General features: G+C 35.3%; 1 protein-coding gene across 8 annotated transcripts in view; it reads left to right on the forward strand.

Annotated features, from left to right (window-relative positions):
• Positions 1-20929, forward strand: part of ARFIP1 (ADP ribosylation factor interacting protein 1) — a 41456-nt gene that overhangs the window by 12483 nt on the left and 8044 nt on the right. For 4 of the 8 annotated variants that reach the window (XM_056490710.1, XM_056490714.1, XM_056490717.1 and 1 more), the window contains 6 exons: positions 4444-4558; positions 7048-7143; positions 8530-8639; positions 13799-14020; positions 17374-17531; positions 19711-19885. In XM_056490710.1, coding sequence (XP_056346685.1) covers positions 4444-4558; positions 7048-7143; positions 8530-8639; positions 13799-14020; positions 17374-17531; positions 19711-19885 — 876 coding nt within the window. The remainder of the gene's footprint in view (positions 1-4443; positions 4559-7047; positions 7144-8529; positions 8640-13798; positions 14021-17373; positions 17532-19710; positions 19886-20929) is intronic. The other 4 variants (XM_056490711.1, XM_056490715.1, XM_056490713.1 and 1 more) reach the window with 2 other exon arrangements.

Genomic DNA, 20929 nt, shown 5'->3' on the forward strand with positions numbered 1-20929 from the left:
GGTTTTAAGAATACCTTAATTCAAGGTATTAAAGGCAAGTAAAACTATATCTGTTAAACCTCCTGTTGGTACTAAATAGAAGTTAATGCTTAGTGATGCATTACTAATGAAGTAGTATAACTAAGAAATCAATATAGTGGTGTTTCCTTAGTTGCTCCCTAGTTAAGTAAGTTTCTATAAATTAAGTTTTGGCTGGGTTGGTTTCTGCTTTTGGAGAAACAATACATTTCTGGTCTTTCCCCTCTTCATTTTAGATTATTTTGGATAACATGTTTGAGAAGTATAATTTTGGCAATAGTCTTGTAATTCAGCCAACATTCCTTCATGAACATGCATTCTGAATGACTTCTTTGCTGTGTCTACTGTCTCAACAGGATTGCTATGTCAAAAATCCATACTGGCTCATTAGATGATCTGTATTAATAGAGTTGTGTAAATAAGGCTAACCTGACTGAAATATATTTAGTTTAATATAGTGATTTGAAGTCATTAAAATGGGATTTTAACAATCTTTAAAGTAGCTTAAATGTTCTATGACATACAGGTTTAAACTGTCTTGACTAGATCTAATTAAGCTAGCATGTCTACTCTGTTTAGCTATATTTAATACTTTTGTTCTTTGTTAAATGTCTGAGAATGGGGTAGGTAATGCAGCCTTTTAACTTGGGGATCTTCTGAGTTGTGGTTTTTTTGTACCTTTAACTCTGGGTTTCAGTGAACTTACAAAATTAAAATACTCTTGCTTGGTGGTAATTGCATAAACATGGTTTCAGCCTCATACAAATGAAAATTATTAATGAAGCATTTTTTCTGTTTTATTTTCGGTGATAGTGTGAAGTGGTCCAGCCCCCCAGACCCCGGGATGGTGTCGGTGAAGTGGCTAAATAAATAATAAAGGGACAGGAACAACTAAAGGGCTAGAAACTGAAAGCTTTAATTTAAGGAGAAATAAAAAGGGGCGCACAAGGGCACAACATAAAACATAACCCGAAATGCCTGCTCACAATTACCTCTAAGAAATAAAGTCCTTGCTCCCTAAAAGTACAATTTTTACAGATCTATGTAGCTCCTTTAGAAAACCCCAGATGGCCTCAATCACACACTTAAACAGACTGTGAAGGATTGTTCTAGAAAGCTCTCAGCCAATCATAGACTGTTGTATAGTCTTTTTGCATGGTCACTCCCAGTCATTCCCACAATCCTTTTCTTCTCCTTTACTTCTCCTCACACTTTACTGGATGTTGTCTGTCTTGGCTTCTCAGTGTCCAGGGCCCAGGGTTGTTACCTGCTGTGTGGCTAGTTCACAGCCTGTTCTTTCCAGGATGGACTGCAGCAATGGTGATTCCTTAATGGATCTGTTGGTCATGTATCAATAAATTTTGAGCAGTTCTGAAAGTTTGAATTCACCTTTTACAAAGAAATCTTAAACATGGCTAGGAGAACAATACAGTTTCAAAATACAATTATATTGTAGGAAGGGAATCTGTCCTTGCTTCCTATGTTGTAAGGGTCAACATTTAGTGGGAACAAAACCAAAAGCTATTTGTGTTGCCTTCTTGCCACTCAAACATTAAGTACACTCATACCTTCTCTTAAATGTGACATTTTGTGCAGTGTTTCTAAATTATCTCTCTTTGTATGTTACTGAAGGGATAAACTGTTTTGTCAGTATGATTACAGATTTTTTGCTAGCTTGTTTATCTACACTTGTGTAAAGAAAAAAAACGCAAGCACAATCAGTTGCAAGAATGACATTAAAACTTTTAGTTTACATGCAGCAGTGTATCTCCCCTGAACAGTAACTTGCATGTTTACAAACAACAAAAAGGTATTGTTTTGATAATTACTGACTTTTTGTCAATTCTGGTCATGTATAAATCAACAAATGGTAAAGTTTTCTTTTAAATTCATATGCAAGAATATAATTCTTCATAAAGGTATATTTTAACTGGTTTATAGGTGTTTAAAAAGGGTTTTGAATTGGACTTTGCCTTTCTTTAAATAGAACTTTGCTTTTCTGATGGTGGAAAAAAAAAATAGATCTCTGAATAAATATGTGTTTGTATACATGTATATATATTCATGTAAAAAACTCTGATATCTATAGATGCACAATTGTAGATCTTTTAAATTTTTATATTCCAAATACTAAGTTTTTGTTTAAGAGATGGATTCATTGTAGTATATTGATTTATTTAATTCTGTAGTTTGTTCAGCTTGTGTTTAACTTCAAATTAGAATTACGTTGAGTGTATGGAGGTGGTGCAGTTGCTTAGGTTTAGATACAAACTTTTGTCTTTACAAAGCAGATGTTCTGGATTTTAACCTTAAATACAGATGATTGCTTAGATTCCTATTGTGAACGTGCTTAAGCAGGTTAGCTGTCTACATCTGTTTGGCTACAGGTTTAGATATTTCTGAAAACTACACAACATGCCAGGGTGTCTTCAGGAAAAAGATAATTTATGCCATGTCCTTTTTGTGAAATCAGTTCATCTCTGCAATCTGGTTATCATTTTTCAAGTCTCTCTGCTTTTTCAGCTTCTAGTGACTTGCTGCATTTTGGGTTAAATGGACTCTGTTAGCTAAACTAAGTTGAAGCAAAGGCTTTCCAGCATACCACCAATTGCAAGTACTTAAATGGAAGCATCAATGTTAAGTCAGTTGTGAAGACTGAAAACAGTATGTATCAAAAGTTCTGATATGCTTAAGTTTGGGAGATGAGGTTCTGAGGTTCTGCATGTGACTACTATTTGTTTTTCATACTGTTTATTTTTCTTTTCTTTTCTTTTCTTCCTTTTTTTTTTTTTTTTTTTTTTTTTTTTTTTTTTTTTTTTTTTGGTATAATGCTTCAAGTGCACAAATACGGCATGATCTATTAGCAAATAGACTGTTCATGTAAGTGAAAGTTTGGCTGTATGAATTGGTTACTCTTTGCAGTAACATGCTGGGTTTTTGGTGTCAGTGAGATTTCTGGAATACACATGGAAAAGTTAATTTGCTGGAATTCATTTGTTTGTAATTCTTCCTTTTTTCTTCTTCCCAGAGGTTTGTCCTAAACTGAAGACATCTAAATAAATCTGGGGGGATGTGATCCAAAACTACTTCTTGACAATCTGAGCCTCTAGGCAGTATCAATATCATTCTTATGTGCTACCTTGCTTCTGGTTTGTGGACTGAGGGACTACAGTTATAGGTCAAACAGGGATTAGATTTTAAAGGTTGTGTTTTCTTTGTAATTAGAAGCATTGCATATATCATAAATAGTTAGTATATGTGTCCATATACTGACATCTTAAAGCTATGTATATCTTTTCTCTATACTTTTTCCACTTTTTAACCTCTGTATGGAAGCAGAGGGGATGCAAAATAGTGCGTGATTCCAGACACTGACAGTTTTCTGATTTCTTGATGATTTTTTTTTTTGTAACTGTATTTTACCTTTTTGCTTTCACTTTCATAGTACTTTTGCCACTCACTTTTTACTTCTGTGAGCTAATGGTTTTAAACTGCTTTAAAACCTGAACTTTTTTAAAGTACTGTGTCTAATTCCATCACACCTAAGTTCTAAGCTTCAATTAGATCATTGGCAATATAGTCCAGAAAACCTATGGGGAGCATTTTGCAGAGGTAGGTAAGACAGCAAAAATGGGCAGTATGATAGTATGTCAGCTGTGGTGTGTGGAGACTTTCTTAGGTCTGTACTTTGGTTACTTGAGAGCTGGTTAAAATAGTTGATCTAGCCTTCAAAAGTAAAACAAGGTAATCTCAGGCAATTTTAAATGAAGGAGTTTCAAAAGCAAACAAAAGTAAGCAGCAGTTTTGTGCTCTGAGCATTTATGATGCAGAATAGTTGCCCAGAAGGAAGCTGTTTAAGTAATGCCTTTCTGGATGTTTCTCCCGTGTCAAAGATTAAAAAGATTTCATGTGCTATTTGTCAGAAATAAGGATGCTATAAATTTTAAGACTATTCCTGGCTTAGGGATTTTTTTTAATCTTCAACATTATGACAGGTGCTTTCATATTTTTGGTTCGTAAGGTGTTTTCTGCTTGATAATCCTATATCATTCTGCACTCCTGTCAGTTTTGAACTGGAAACTTTATTAAACTGACATGGTTGCTTGGACCAGCTTCAGACCACATAACATGATGCTTCTAGCCACAGTTTTGGTAACTGCTTCTCTAAGACGTGGCATTCTACTTGGTCATCAATATAACAAAAAAGTCTAGAATAAATACTCAGGCTATACTTACAGTGTTCCTCATTCCTTTATGTTTTATTTGTACATAACAGTAGAAAGCTGTGACACCAGCAAGGACTTTCCATGCTGAAGACAGGATTGTTGTCTGAGAGCTGCTGAAACTGTGTTGTAATACTTTAGTGTCACTTAAATAACTTTTTTTTTGTCTTTAACTTTCCATTTTTATTCATATATTTTCCAGAATTTGAAATGTTCATTACCAGTTGGACTTGGACTTTCTGAAACCAAAATAATATCTCATGGTTTTGATGGTGCCAAAGAGGGAGTTGTTGAGGCAGGACAGTTTCCAAGTAAAGGTAAATGTGTTTTTTTGTATTTTTCAATTTAAAATCTTTAGGCATATTCTTACATGGTCAAAAATACAGTATTCTGTAGCTGCTTTGAGCAGTTTGGATGAATGTATGCATTTGAGATTTGCATTAGTGACAAGCAGTTTATTTTTTCTTGTAGCTAGGTGGTTAAAATAGAGAATATATGCTGCTCTCGTAGTATCTGTCAAGGCACTGGCGGAAACTACTTAGTGTTAAGTTGATCTGCACTTAAGGGAAGGGAAGGCCTTGTGTACCTTGAACTGGTGCCAGGCTGAAGAATTTTACTATCACATTGTGTTGAAGTTTTCTTCAAATTTTGCAAGTTACTGTTCTGATTTGAAACATAACTAGAGAGTTATTTATATATACACACTTCACTTACTGAGAGTAGATTAAAAACTGGGATTTATCTTGTCATGTCAATGTATGCCTTAGAGAACCTAAGTGATGTTAAAGAATGAGAAATGCAAAGTCATAGACAAGCCAATAATGTTACTATTTCCTGTCTAAAAGTAATAGAATACCATGATATTGTATGGGCAGACGGTATTTAATGAATTATATACTTTTGACAGTTTCTGAATTTGAAAGATTTGAAATTATATCAGATGTGCAGCTGTGAAAGTAAGTCTCTTTGTAGTCATAAATTTAATTTACATTTTGCTTCACTTCCTGTTTGGTAAAATTCTTTCCCTATGAATACAGTTGATTTACATGTTGTACTTTACATACATTACAAGGTGAATGCTGTGTTTCTTTATTCCTTTGGAAATAGCAAAATATCTAGCTAAAAACTAGAGCAGATGGTAAACTGCTCACCATTCCTGCCTTTTTGTATTCTATTACCAGGATAACTATTGCAGCTGTTAAGTGTATTTGCGGGTATGAGGGAATACATAGGGCTACACTAATGTGCTTGAAATGCAAATGTTCTGTGGAAATTTCTGTAGAAAAATTATGATCTTTGGACACTTTGGGTATCACAGATTTTCTCCAAGGATATTTTCTCTGGATTTTTCTGATGCTCTAACAAAATCAGAGAGAGAAGTGATTAAAGCTAGGGCTTCCTAGCTAGAAAAGTTGAATAATTGCCCTATTTCTAAAAATTTTCTTTTCTGCTTGAGTTTCCTTATTAGGACTTCATTTTTGAATGCAAAACAGAAAGTGCTAGAGGGGAAGGGCTTTTAGGATTTGGGGGATGTTGAATGATGAAGCATGCATAAGGCTGTGTTAATACTCTGTCAAATTATAAGGATTTTTTTAACTGCTTGTTTTGGCTTGCTCGCTGAAATGATTCAGGCAGGATCTTGCAGTCAAACTTTTATGCCTGGATTAATTCAGTTGCAGCTCTTATGCAATGTATATCTACAGAAGGACACGGCAAGTGAGCTGTCTTTGTCTCATCTTTTCTGTGCAGTTGGATCCAAATAATTTGATTTATTTACCCCATGTCCCCATGTTAGTAGTGCTCTGTGGAATGTTTTAAAGCTGATTCTTCATCCAATTACTTTGAGTGATGTTTCTGGTGTTACTGATAACTAAATTTTGTTGAAACTGCAAAGTTTAGATTTCATTTTCTTTCCCCTCAGCACAATAGCCCTGAAGTATATTGGAATTTGTCAGCAAAAGCAGTTAAAGTTCCCCCCCAGTATTGGTCATTCATCATTACAGAGGAAGAGCTAACTTACTTGTTTTTTAAATCCTGAAAATTCAATAAGGATACCGCTTCAGATTTATCTGTTACGAAAGAGTGGCAAGGCTCTGAAAAGCATAATGAGCCTAATCCTAAAACAGCTTGGAGAACACACACAGTGCAGGTCATTTAAAGTTGGTTGCTTTTTGTTTTGTTTTGGGTTGTTTTTTTGTTTGTTTGTTTGTTTTGTTTGGATGCTTTTTTAAGAGAAAAAGCAAGTTCTGTAAAATGTTTCTTTTGGGAATGAGTTTACACACTTTCACAGTTAATGACTTGTATGATCTTCAGAATAACTTATTGCTGCATGTTTGCATAGACTTAAGAGCTGATGTTAATAAAGTGTATCTGAAATTGATAAGGATTTCAGGCTTACTTCACCCCTTAATACTTTAAGTACCATTCAGTGATAGTGCAAAGTGAATTCTACTTAGACCTGAAAAAGAATGTTTCAGCTGTGGATTGTTATATAATGATTTTCCATGGAGTTTTCTGTTTATGGGTCTGTACTTCACTGGTGAACCCTTCAGTTGTATTTTGATTGTTCTTACAGAAAAAAAAAATCATTGTGAAAAAAATTTAATCAAGAAAACTTGGTGTAGTTCACATGGAGAGATGCACCTCTTAAACATTTCCATCAGAAATTCCAACAACTTTTCTGTGAATACTTCTCTAGTTGCTGAAGCAAATGTTTTTATTGTCTTGAAAACCTATCTTTGTAAGAGTGCACATTCACTTCTGACGGAAGATGATGGATATTCATGGTTAAATGTGCCCTTTTCAGGTTCCTCAGCATCACCCAAATCATCTGTTATATCTCCTAGCAATGCAGCAGCTGGCAGACTGGCTGGACAAGGTTGTGATTTAATTATTCCCACAGGTATCAAAGCACTGAATGGATAATGCCTTGTCCCTGCTGACACTGTACTAACCCTTCCATGTTTCTAATTATTTGATGTACTATTAGTTGGAAATAAAATTTCTGTAGGATTTTGGTGGCTCTCACCTCTGACTTCAGCAGTTTACAGTTGACAAATTAACCTCTGCTTTCCTCTCTCTAAGCTGCTTTTACTCTGTAAAATTAAAATTACAACTAATGTTAAGAAATAGTAGATTAAATAGGAGTGACCAAAATCTTTTATTTAGCTTAAAGCTGAAACTTTTAGCATTTTTTGCCCAAATGATCACATATTCCAATAGACAGTGGGGGCAGTGAGTAGGAATTCACAACACCTGAACTCAGTTTTGCCACTTGACTCATTTTGTGCCTTTGGGTAAATTACTTAACATCTTAGTCTGCTTCCTCCTGCATAAAAGAAGAAAACTTAACTCAGTTACCTCATAAGGGTGTTTAGAGGGTTAATTACTCAATATTTGCACAGCATGTTGAAGATTTAAAGAACTTCATGGTAGAGGAGTATCTTGAGGTGTCTGTATAGACTTTTCTCCAAACTCTTGCTTGCATAAATAACTTGGTAAGACTAAGATGACCATATGTAGCAGTAGGAATCAGAGTCAGGAGTAGTTAAAATTAATATGGACATGAATAAATGAAAATGTAGCTTAAAAAGTGACAATACTTAGTTTTTAATATTTAGGAAAATCGGAATTTTGCAAAATTGAAACATGGAATCCACATGCTATTCCATATTAGCTTGAAAATGCTGAGTAATGGCAGTTTATGGTGGTGGTTGGCACTAGGTACTTTAATTTGTTGCTTTAAATTTCTTCTGGTTTTATACTCGTGGTTTGTAGAATTAATTGTTCCTAATACAATGAGCTAATAAAACTGAAATTAATTAATTAAATATTGGCCAAACACATTCTGGAAAGAATGGCTTTCATTGGAAAAGATTAAAAAACTCTGTACTTCATGACAACAGTATGCCAGTATATGTTGTTTAATGGTCTTCAGGTTGTAAACAGACTTTTAGATACACTAAATGCAAGAGTTTTCAACTGTTGGAGTTTTTAAACATAGATAAAATAATAAATGTCTCAAAAGCTGTCTTAAGCTTTCATTATGCTTAATTCAGCCTATTCATGAAATAGTGAGATATATATAAATTTTATATCAGTTTTAAAGTAAGTCTTTCTTTCTGGAACTGATTTTAGAAATCTGCTTATTCATCTTAAGTTCTTACTGTCACCTTGCTCTACTTTTGGATATGCAATTGCACAAAACTGCTACTAATCCCTTAAAACAAACTGACAAACAAAAAGCCCAGACCCAAGGCCTTGAAGATTTGCTTTGTGTCTGACACAGGGGGTAGAGCTCAGCAGAAGAGTGGACCTGTTGTGTTAGCAGATGAAGTAAAGAATCCAGCAATGGAAAAACTGGAATTGGTGAGAAAGTGGAGCCTGAACACTTACAAGGTATGCAGCCATATATGTGTATGTATATGTATGTATTTTATAAGTGAGTTTGCTACTAGATAGCAAGGAATAGAGCTGTATGAAAGTAAGCTGTTGTTGCAGTGAGCATAAGCAATAATGTATAGGAAAGGCTTAGTTTTCTTCCACGTGTAACATTCTTTGTTAAATCCATGGTGTAATGTGGAAAATCTTTAATATGTATTACTGATTTAGCAAATGTTCCATTTCTAATGTTCCCTTCATCATTCCAAATGTAGATATTTCAACACTAAAGCTTACAATTAAATCTTTTTGCTCTTTTTGCGCTGACTGTTGATACAATAAGATTTTAGTTGATGTGAAAAAATCAGGGGCATCTATAAACTCAGAACTTGCTAATTGCTACTCTGATGGTTTTGTTTCGTCTTGCCTGATTGTTTTTTCTTAGTGTTGTAATAGTTGTTTCAATTTGTGTGTGTTTTATATGCTTCTACTTCGTGATTAGTTGAGATTTGATGAAATTAAAAGAATAACGTAAGAGTAATGAAAAGGTGCTTAAAGCACACCAGTTTGCTAGAAGTGACTCTCATTAAAAGGATATAAGGTAAGGAACAATTGTCAGGGAATGCATTCCTGTCAAAAGTTTTAAACAAAGACCAGTTTTGAAAAATAGCTTCTTGTTATGCTTACAGCTTAAATGATAGAGTTGTGGACAGGTGCATCAGTGCGGTCTACATCAAACTATGAAGAAATTAACAATCTGTTGAAAGTCCAGATCCCTCCAGTCCAGATCTTCCTCAGTGAGGAGGAGAAGCAGGGATGGAGACATTCTACTCCTAGTAGATGCTTATGCTGTCTTTCTGTTAGAATCAGAAGGGTTTTTTTAATTTTCTTTTTTGTGTCTAATTAAATGGCTTTTAGATTTGCCACTTTTCTTGTCATCTAAATATTATTGAAACTGCAGAAGTTGCAGTCCAGTGGTATCCTGGGGTGCCTTAGGAAGAGCATTGCCAGCAGGTTGAGGGAGATGATCCTGCCCTTCTACTCGGCCCTGATGAGGCCATATCTGGAGTGCTGTGTCTAGTCCTGGGCTTCTCAGGACAAGAGAGACATGGAGCTCCTGGAATAGGTCCAGTGGAGGGCAGCAAAGATGAAGAAGGGACTAGAGCGGATTTCTTATGAGAAAAGGTTGAGGGAGGTGGGCCTGTTCAGCCTTGAGATGACTGAGAGGGGATCTCATGAATGCCTATAAAGTACCTGAGAGTAGGATGTTAAGAGAATGGATCCAGGTTCTTCCTAGTGGTGCCAAGCAGTAGGACAAGAGGCAGTGGGCAGAAACTGATGCACAGAAAGTTCCACCTGAACATGAGGAAGAACTTTACTGTGCAGGTAACTGTGTGCTGTAACAGGTTGCCCAGAGTGGTTGTGGAGTCTCCCTCACTGGAGATACTCAAGAACCCTCTGGATACAATCCTGTGCAATGTGCTCTAGGTTGGACTTGCTTGAGCAGAGATGTTGAACCAGAGGACCTACTGTGGTCCTTTCCAACCTAACCCATCCTGTGATTCTGTCTGTCAGCTACTTTGGAGTGTGATGTGGTCCAATCAGAATATGTGCTATTCAGCTGAAGCTGTTCTTTAAAGTTCTCTTGTCTCTTTAAAACATTGACTCTTGGGATCAAATCTCCTATACTACAGCTAAATAAGACAGGACTTGACCTTATTCTGTATTTTTGGTACCCTGATTTAGAAAACAAACCCACAAAAACAATGTCTCAAACTCACTGACATGAAAAAACAACCTGAGGAGTAGAGAAAAATGTTGGGAAATGTTGGGTCTTGGATCTTTGTTTAGAACATTATTTCCTTGGCTGTAGTGTCTGCTAAGTCCAGATTTTTAGGGCTTAAGCCTCCCCCTTGCTGAGATCCAGAATGACACCAATAATGACATAGCAAACAAAGACTAGCATTTTCAGAAAACAACATGTTTACTTTTATCTATTCCTAAACATGCCTAAGGAGATGTGTCAGTTATGATCTTTCTAGAGTTCCGTATTGACTTGCTGTACACTCTTTTTTTGAGGTATAAGATCATTCAGAGAACTTACGGACTCATTTTGAGTTGATGGAGTATTGTGCAACTGTACTTGGAGATGCCATGCATTTGTGTTGTAGGCTTCGAACAAAAGGCGTATTTAATATGATTAAGGACAGTATTTAAATCTGTGGACATATTGAGGAAGATCATGGGAAGAAGTGTCCTCCTTATCTCATAACAGCTAACTGTTCACAGGATTGAAGATGCAGAAATAAAGGACAAGAGTAAACGTCAGCACTTGAATCCCTCTTGAATTTCAAATCCCTGGTATCAATGTACCTGACATTAATCTTCGAGGGGAGTTAGTGGTGAAATTTGTTGTTAGGAAGTTCTTTAGGAATCTGACATGAGTAGTTCCTATACCATGGTATCTGTATCAAGATATTGGGTAATGTTTAGAAGTAATTTCCACGTGTAAACGCTTTTGCAACTACCATTGCCCTTCACATTTTCCAGTTGAATGCTCTCCAGTAATCATGAGTTAGTGTGAAGAGAAATTGCCCTTCTTTCCATAGTCTAGTGACAAGATCTTTTTCTGTTCTTGCTTCTGCCCATTCCTTCCCCTTTGGATAAAAAAGACTTTTTCCATCTAGCAAAAACATTTAGACCCAAGAAAGTCAAGACTCATCTTGACTTTCAGCAATTCTAACAAGCTTATATTTTTGTTTTTCATACAACTTCTTAAACTTTGAGGGGAAAAAAAGAGGAAAACCTGTTTTACAAACCTCTCTTAACACTGGGCCACTAGTAGAACATTTATTTCTGAGACATGCCCAGTAATGCCTTTGTTCATCTTTGGCATATACAATTTAAAATATATTTCTCTTAAATGTATTTTGGTAACTGTGCTGGAGCCTGCTTTGCCTTCTTCCTAATCCTGTCTCACAGGAGGAAATGAGTAAATAATTCTAGTGGGTGCGCTGGCGTTTGGCCAACACTAAACGCACTACATAAATTGGTGCATTGGCCGGGAAATCTCAAATTGACGAACCAAAACCACTGCAGTAACTCTTTTTTTTTTCTCTGAGTTGTTTTCCTTAAGCTTTGGATTGGATGACTTCTTTTTGAGTTGCATGGTCTTTTTCATGACAGTTTCCCTTATAGATCATTTTAGAACAAAGCATGATTAATTTAATGCGTGAAATTTTCTTTGCTAGTGAGAATATAGAGCAACTTGTGTGCTTCTACTAGTCCACTTAGAATTGGAATAAATCAAAATAGATTGGGGCATTATCTTTTTCTACATCTGAGTTTAAAAAGTATGTGATGTAAGTCTTTCCAATTACTGGTTTTTCCTCACTTGTCACTGCTGGGCTTTTTTAAGGTGTTTTGCTGTGACTTGTGAAGCAGCTATTGAGAACAATTCCTTCATTTGTAATTTATCATTGCTTTCAAAAATTTTGCTTTTTATGATTCTGGTTTTTCTCTTGCATTTCTGTGGAGGTTTGGTGTGAGCGTCAGTTCTTTTGGAAAATAGCCAAAATTTGACCATCACTTCCATAGTTCCTAATGAAAGGTTTATTTATGCTCTGAGCACACTCAGAGCTGAGCTGTATTTTGCAATTTCTCTTGGAGTCTTTGTTAGTGAAGTTGTATTTTATGTTACAATTTGTTGTGCTTTCCCAAATTTGTGGTGCTTGACAGACAAAGGTCACCTAGATTAGTTGTGCATTTTCTTGTTAATTACGTGAATTCTAACGAAGTAGCCCAAGTAGTCTGTATCTTGTGGCTTAAAGTTTATGGGTCATGACTGACTTGATCTCCTTGATCATTCTTGAGTCTCTCCTGTGTTCTTCTATTACATTAAGAAGGAACATGGAAGTTCTAGCAGGTTGAATGTGCATCTCCTTTGGACACAAGGAAAGGTGGTATTAAATTAAAGTCCTTGAATTGGGAAAACCTGGGCAATCCAGTGTAGTAGGGTATTTGGGGAGTATGTTATAAGATAAGCTTGGGCATTATTTCACAAGAAAAAAAAAAAAAAAAAAGCAACTTTGTGGTTAGGTTAAGTCTTTTTAGAGTAGTTTTGGCTTTTAATACTAACTTAATTTCCTTGTAACTTTTGTTTCTAGCAGTCATTTTTTATATGTCTAAGATGGTTATCTGTTCATGCCTTGGAACCACAGATTAACTTCAAGTGACTTACTATAGCAGTAAATAATTCTGTTATCCGTAGAGAAACTGCATAGCTTAGCTACACATCTGCTTTGCAAGTGGCTTTTCCTATGTCCCAGTCAAGGGAAACCCCACCGTGCATCTTGGGAGGTTCACTGCCAAGCTAGGCTTGAATCTCTGGCAGAGAAGGTGCCACAGATCAGTGGAATGTGGTAGCAGCCTGCCTTGTTGCAGCCATAAGGCTGGGTGAGAGTGTATACAGCCATGTAAGAGCACATTTCCTGCTCAGTGTGTAGTGAACTGCAAGCCCTCTAACAATTTGACTTACGACAGAAAAGAAATAGTCTTTCTGAGTCAATCATCTCCATTTTATAGATGTGTAAATAATAAGTGCATTTTAATACTTTTGCATATTTCTCAGTAGGAGTTCCCAGTTTTCTAGTCAGCTTTAAAAGAAACATGCTGAAAACCACCACCTTCTTACTTGCCCCCTAAAAAAAACCTCAAAATGAACATTTTTGGAAAATGTAGCATGGATGTTCTGATCAGATAATTGGCAGACAAAGCCCAAAAGACTACTAACTAGACATTTTTATGCAGTATAGTAATGCTCCTATTAATTGACTTAAATGCAGTGGGCTAAAATGCTTCTTTTAACTTAATGAGATTCACCAAGCCTATAAAGAGATAAGTGCTCTTTTACTTGAGAAACAATAAGTTATGCTCTTGATTTGCTAACTTGAATATTCATCTTAGTAGGAGTTGGGACTTGTCAAACTGTTCTTGCTGAGTCCTGATAAACTTCTAAAGACTGTGTTGTTTTTTCAGTTTGTTGTGCAAACTTATATTGGGAGGGGTGGTTGTGAAAGAATTGTGTGTAATTATATGTCCCTTGAAGCTGAAAATGGGTGTATGCTGTGTGTTCTTGAATATACGTGAATCTTCTTAATTTAATTTCTTTTCTGCAGTGTACACGTCAGATCATCTCTGAAAAACTGGGTCGTGGCTCAAGAACAGTAGACTTGGAACTAGAAGCTCAGATAGATATATTGAAAGACAATAAAAAGAAGTATGAAAATATCTTGAGACTGGCACAGACACTGTCCACACAACTGTTCCAGATGGTACATACCCAAAGGCAACTTGGAGATGCATTTGCTGACCTGAGTTTGAAATCATTGGAACTTCATGTAAGATTTTTATAAGTGTTGAAAAAATACAGTGGTACAGATGAAGATAAGCCAAATTGACTCATGCAGGATATCTGCTAGTTAACAGCTAGTTTTATAAACATTGTAGGTAACAATATATTACATGCTTTTTGCCTTGAAAGCTTATGTGATTCACTTAAACCTGCAGGAAATTATTGAAATTACTGTAGTTCTTTATTGTTTCTTAAATTTTAGCCTCTAGTTGATGGTTGAACTCAAGAAGTGACAATTTTGCTTTGTAGAGAAGATGCATTTTAGTATTAATTTTGCACTTAATGAAATGTCATCAAAGTGCTCCAGAGTGTTACGTCATTTCAATTACAAAATGTCTTTGGGGAATGTGCCTTGCAATAAGTAGATTCACTTCACTTGTGTGCATTTAATGTGAGTAAATTATTTTTCTGTATCATATTTAATCCTTGAGATTTGATCTCAAAGTCATTTTTTAATCAGAATTTTCCTACTAATCAGTCTAATCTGTATTCTTATGTTGTCTGGAGTTGCTGAGCAAGTAAGGCAATCTTGAGATATCTGGGTTGTTATGATTCCATGGTTTAGAAGTTAATGTAACACTGGCACTTTCTGTTGCCAGCATTAATGCTGTTTGCTGTAAAGAGAGACAAGGTGGATGTTGCTTACAGTACAGTAACTGGCTTGCTTCTACATTGCTTGTTCTGAAGTTAAAACAATTTGATCCTTTGGAAAACCAATATTAAATGGTTTAATAATTCCCTTAAACAGCTGCTGAAACTGCTCAAATTATCTTTGTGATTTTAAAAACATCTGTCATAATTGTCCTTTCCCATTTAATATTAAGGGAATGGGTGGAGCTCATGCTTGCACAGAGGAACCTTGAGTGATAGCTAGCTGAAAAAATGTGAAACTCCTACACTAATGTGGAGAAATTTTTAATATTAGTCTGACAGATGAAAATCTGTGAATGTAGAGCACTTCTAGCAACTAAGAAATTAAATTATCTGCTAAAAGAAGCTTTTAATAATCAGTTTATTCTTTACACATATGAGCATCTGGTTTATGGCAGAACTTAGTGATTATTATGAAATATGTCCTGAAGCTGGGTGTTTCTTCCAAAACTTGGACGGAATCTGGCATCATGCTCATTTAATGAATCTTGGGGTTTTTCCCATGGTTAGCTTGTAACTTCTAATAGGAGTACTAGTCTTCCAGGTTTATTCAACATCTTGTATTGGTCTTGGAATTTGTTTCCATCATTCATCTCTTGTGTAGATTCTTGAATGGGATTGTTGATGAAAATCAAATAAAGGTTTCTGCTGCTGTAGTAAAAGTTTTTGCTTTTACTTTTTTTTTTTTTTTTTTTTAAAGCTTTGTTTTGCTTCTTGGAGACTTGCCTGGTGTTTGTCTTCTTTCCTCTTTCTGTTTTCACTCTGTTTAATCTGTAATGTATTATCATCTGTAGCCTACTTTTGGATATTGGATTTTTGCCTCTAAAACTTGTATAGGACTAAAAGTAAAATTTCTGAATAGTTAGTCTTTAATGTTTAATGTAATAACAATATATAAGCTCAAATAAAATTAAAAAGCCCCCCAAGTCTTAAGGTAATACTTCTTCTTTTATACATCATAACAAAACACAATTTTAATGTGCTATCTGGTGAGGTATTACTTCATGTGAATAGGTTGCTGTTTCTCTTTTGGATACAAACATAACTGCTGGTTCCAAGCTCATGTGCCTCTAATTATTTAGGCAGATGAATCCGAATTTTAATTTACCTTAGCAAAGAGTATGAACTGAATGTAAACTAGTGAAGAATTTCCTGTGTGTTTTGTAGGAGGTATCTGCAGAGGTTATGGAGAAAACTGAAAAGTTTATGTGAAACTATATGAGCCATTGGAAGGACATGATTGTTGGTTAGCATATTCCTTAGTACTGCAGGCCACTGCAGTCCCATCCTTTTTACTTCTCCCTTTGAACTGATAGTGTTGTTGATTTGGGTCTGGTGAGAGCACCAGCTGAAAAACAAATTGGAGTCTTGCCTGCAGGAGGAAAAATATATGAGACCAATCTGCTGCAAGGGGCAATCCTACTGCTGTTGTCTGTGCTAGCACTCATGTTAGCTGTGTAGCTGGCAATGTTAGAGCAAAGCCAGCTGGAAAATACTTGTTTTGGTTTGTTTGTTTCCAGCAAAATCTGTAGCAATTTTTACAGGGTTTAGCTCATGCAAACTTGCAGTTCTCTTCCTTTTTTCTTCTCCTTCAGTTGCTCACTTCCACTGCACCTTCTTTTCTAGAGGACTCTTCCTTTACATTACCAATTACTCTTACTGTTATGAACTTGTTAACATGAAATATCATTTGGCTCTGGTGTTAATTTTCTAGACATATGAAAAGAAACTGGGAGAATACAGTACTTCCGAGTCAGTTGTTGGTAGTGTGCAAGCCTAAAAAGACCAAAATTCCAAATATGAACCTAGTGTGTCTTATAGTCATTACAACAGGGATTGTACGCTTTTTGTGAGAACCCCCATCTATAGAATATAATCTATAATATAATAATATTATAGATATAATAATTGGGTTCATTTTGCATCCATGGATTAGGAAAATCTTTGCAGCCTTGGTCAGCTTACACTGCTCTTAACAAAGAGACATGGACAAGCATATGTGTAAATGTGACTAAAATGCCTTGGAAATAAGTTTGCCCTTGTCCCTTTGAAATTTATGGATGAGCTACATTATAAATTTTCTTTTCATTATAATGCTCTGCTCTTCAATTATATGCCGCCTATTAAAACATGATAGATGTTGGGCTTTTTTTTGCAGTGTTCCTTTCCAGAAAATAAGAATAAAACTTAGTAGCTAATTAATGCTGTGTGCCCTTGTGAATTCAGTTACATTACTGTATTTAATGTAGCAGTGTCTCTGTTCATATTAAAGCATTACCTAGACAACCATGAGAGATGCTGGATTAAAACCCTCCTGAATGACGATGAGAAGATTGCATTACCACTTTCTTATAAGTAACTTTCAAGATATCAGTGTGCAGAAAAATCACATTATAAAATAGGATTTAACTTCATGTGTGTCAACATGATTTTAAATCCTAACAACGTAACAAAAAAAATCCTAACACGATAACAAAATCATAAACTATGTTTTACTGATGTTGGAGAGATTTTATAAGAACTGTGGACTAAATATTGTATTGAAATCATATTGGATTAAGCATAATCATGCCCAAACAGAAATGAAAGACCTGCCACATCTGTGTTTGCATTTTTTTATACAGTTGCTGATGAATGCTACGATTTCAACTGATCTACAGCTTTGTTTTATCTGTTCTTTGTTTATAGGAGGAGTTTGGCTACAATGCAGATACACAGAAACTTCTAGCTAAAAATGGAGAAACACTTCTCGGGGCTATTAACTTTTTTATTGCCAGTGTGAATACATTGGTGAATAAAACAATTGAGGATACGTTGTTGACTGTGAAACAGTACGAAAGTGCCAGGTAGCTATCCTGTGTCTAGCTCTTTTCCTTAAGAATTAACCCTTGGGAAGTAGACTCTGTATCAGCTTAGGCGTTGTATTGAGTGACTAACCTGTCAGATAAAAACCTTAAAACACAGCTCTCATTTAATGAGGATTTGTATTTAAGTGTAAATGATTGCACAGGTCTTCAAATGTTTTGTATATGTTCCCTTGTAGACTGAGTTTTACTTATTAGCTGTAGGAGTAATTGTAGCTGTTTTTTCCAATGTGCTAGATTAAGGTGGCTTTTTAAGTAGTGTGACAGTGGAAGATTTAACACTAGCTGCATTGCAATAGGAAAAATAATCTCTTTGACTGAAAGACATTTAGTCTTGTGGCTCTGTTGATGAACAATGCCTGAAATTCACACTTCAGTTTTATGCAGAGGTTGCAGGCTTGGTCAGAAAGGGGAAAATAAAACAGAAATTTCTTAGTGAGTGAATAATGGGTTTCCTACCCTGGAGAAGGTTACTTTTAGATGTGGCGTAATATTCTAAAGGGTTTCTTTTTCCTGCTAGGGACTTGTAGCTCTTTCTTGATGAGCGGTTCCATTCTTTCACTTACCAGAATAAAGTGCATTTGTTTTAATTTGACAAAGAATGTAGTTTGTGCATATAATTTTTTGTGATATTTGGGTTATCTTAGGTCAGAAATTGCAAGCTACTTGAATCTTGAATTTCTTTCCCCCTCTTTTTTAATTGTTCTGTTCTAATGGGTTTTTTTTAAACAAAATAGTAAGTTATTGTTTTGAAATTTAGGTAAACTTATAAAGGCATGATAGGCAGAATTAATGTGTAGATAAAGTATTGCTTTATTTTTGACACATTTAAAAAAAAAAAGATAGGTTCATAGATTTTCCAGGTATCCCCTTCAAAATTTATGCAAAATACATCTGCTGTGATTATTCTTGTCAGTCATTTTCAATATATGGTTCTTCCCTCTTGAAATACCTTCATTGCTTTCCCTTTCTGTTCACTAAAGAGATAAAATATTTTGCCATTTTAATAAGGCAAATAAATTATAAAGGTTCTTCACTGACATGGCCAGTTTATCATCTTGCACTGTGAAAATGGGTTGCATTTATTTCTGTGCTTCTTCTTTCATGTCCCCAGTTGCACTTCAGAATTCATTTGTTCCCCTCTTCTATCGGCTCTGTATTAGGTTAATAGTTTTCTTTTTGGAATTAAGATAGAAATTACATATAAATCCTCAAGCATAATGGCAATGAGAATCACGAAGAGCCCTGTGAATATTACTCCTTTTACCTCTGAAAAGCTTGTATTTTTCTTTTGAGCAGTTACATCAACTGAAAATTGTGTTTTATAACCAGTTTTTAATCCTGATTTGTTTCCAGTTTAAGAAATGTTGGTAAGAAAGCACATTTTAAAGGCCAGAAATAGGGTAGTTTGTCCCATTAAAGCTGGTGGATATGCTAGGTTCCATTATTTGACAACTACAAAAAGTATGGAAGGAAGTATGATGCTTTGGGCAGGGCTGCACCATCTTTTTGCAGTCTGTTTTTCCATAGGACAGACAAGTTATCAGAAAAGTATTTATGGAAGAGGTATGAAATGTCCAATTAATGCATGTGGAGAAGACTGGGGCGTGCTGAAAATGCTTTAGGTCAAGAGTTTGATGTAAGTGGCCTATTCCTCAAACATCTGCTTAAAGGGGATGTCCAGCTCTTGCTGTTCCTCTTCTCTCAACACAAACACTCCAGTGAACTGATTCAACAGCAGAAGAATGACCTGAAAAATACTTGCTAGCTTTTTCTGGTTAGTAGGTCAAGATGTCCCAGGAAAAGCTCTGATGACTGAAGCCTGTACAAAACAGAGGGGCTGAGAGCATGTGGCCGAGACAGGAACAGAAAAGAGAGGGTGCTTGTTGAGGCAGTTTTATACAATATGGCTGATAAATAGGAGGAAGGAGAAAAAAACTTGCCCAAGTTTGTTTTTTTTTTTTTTTTTTTTTTTTTTTTTTTTGGTTGGGTTTTTTTTTGTTGTTTTTTTGTTTTTTGTTGTTTTTTTTGTTTTGTTTTTTTTTTTCCTGTACTTAACTGTTTTGTTCATCTTCTGTTGTACTTGGCCTTACATGTGAGATAAGTTTTGAGACACTGCCCTTAGGTTGGGTGTTTTTTCCCTTCTCCTTTTTCTTCTCAGGATTGAATATGATGCTTATCGAACAGACCTGGAAGAGCTTAATCTTGGCCCTCGTGATGCAAACACTCTGCCAAAGATTGAACAATCACAGCAACTGTTTCAACTGCATAAAGAGAAATATGACAAAATGCGTAATGATGTATCTATCAAATTGAAATTTTTGGAAGAAAATAAGGTAAGCTACTATTTCTCATGTTATATTTAGGAGTTTTGTTCTAGACGTTTCTGCTTTCTAGAAGTATTTTACGTTATTACATCTTTAAATATATATTAATTTAAAAATAGAGCAAGCAAAGAAAATAAACTGAATTTTCTGAATTCTTGCTGTATCACTGGAGGACACACTTTTAGAGCAGGCACTTTTAGAAGTCCCTAAGCAAGCTGCTCCAGCTACAAGTGACAAACATTATGACAGTAAGTTTGTTTTTGATACAGGAGGTTTCAAGTTTGCAAAAGCATTACTTTTCCAGTTTACCACATTTAATGGGTAATTGAGCCATATAATTGCTGATTTAATATTCAAAGTAATACATATGTTTAGCAACATTGTCATGAAGGTTATGTACAGAGAAAGTGACAGAGCTATGAAGAGGCTTCTTCAAAATTAAGCTTTCTTTAAGAATTTGAACTGAGAAGTACTACTTTCTATAATTAATGCCCTTATAGTTTCATAATTTAAAACAGGACTCTTGAACTGTTGGTTTGAAGGGTGGGGTTTTTTCCCATAGTGTTTATTTCAACCCTTCTATTTTTCATCCATACCCTCATAATGATGGGATTATTACTCTTCTTATTCTACCAGGCAAAAATAAAACTGCCATACAAAACTTTTAAACTGTCCTTTCTTTGATAAATAAGTCCTTTTAAGTTGTCTCTAACTAGATGTGAAAATTACGGTCTTTCAAGATCTGATTTTTGTTCGTATTCATGCTAAATGAGATGGTTATAATCATGTGTGGCTATATTTCCCATGTCTTCAGAGGAAAGAAAATGTGATTAAAATTTTCATAGGAGATAGTTGTCAGTTTATCCAGGGTTAATATTATCAGCGGGTTAGCATTTTCAGTATGAGTTGATGAATATATTTTAAAAATTGAAACACAGGTAAGAACAGCCTGTCAAAGAATTCATGACTGGCCCCAGATGAAAATAGGAAACCATGCTCCTTGCATGGAGGGAGGAAATTTTAAAGGAAAAATCATGGGGACAAGCTAGACCA

Source organism: Oenanthe melanoleuca, chromosome 4 (genome assembly GCF_029582105.1).
Source record: "Oenanthe melanoleuca isolate GR-GAL-2019-014 chromosome 4, OMel1.0, whole genome shotgun sequence".
Lineage (NCBI taxonomy): Eukaryota > Metazoa > Chordata > Aves > Passeriformes > Muscicapidae > Oenanthe > Oenanthe melanoleuca.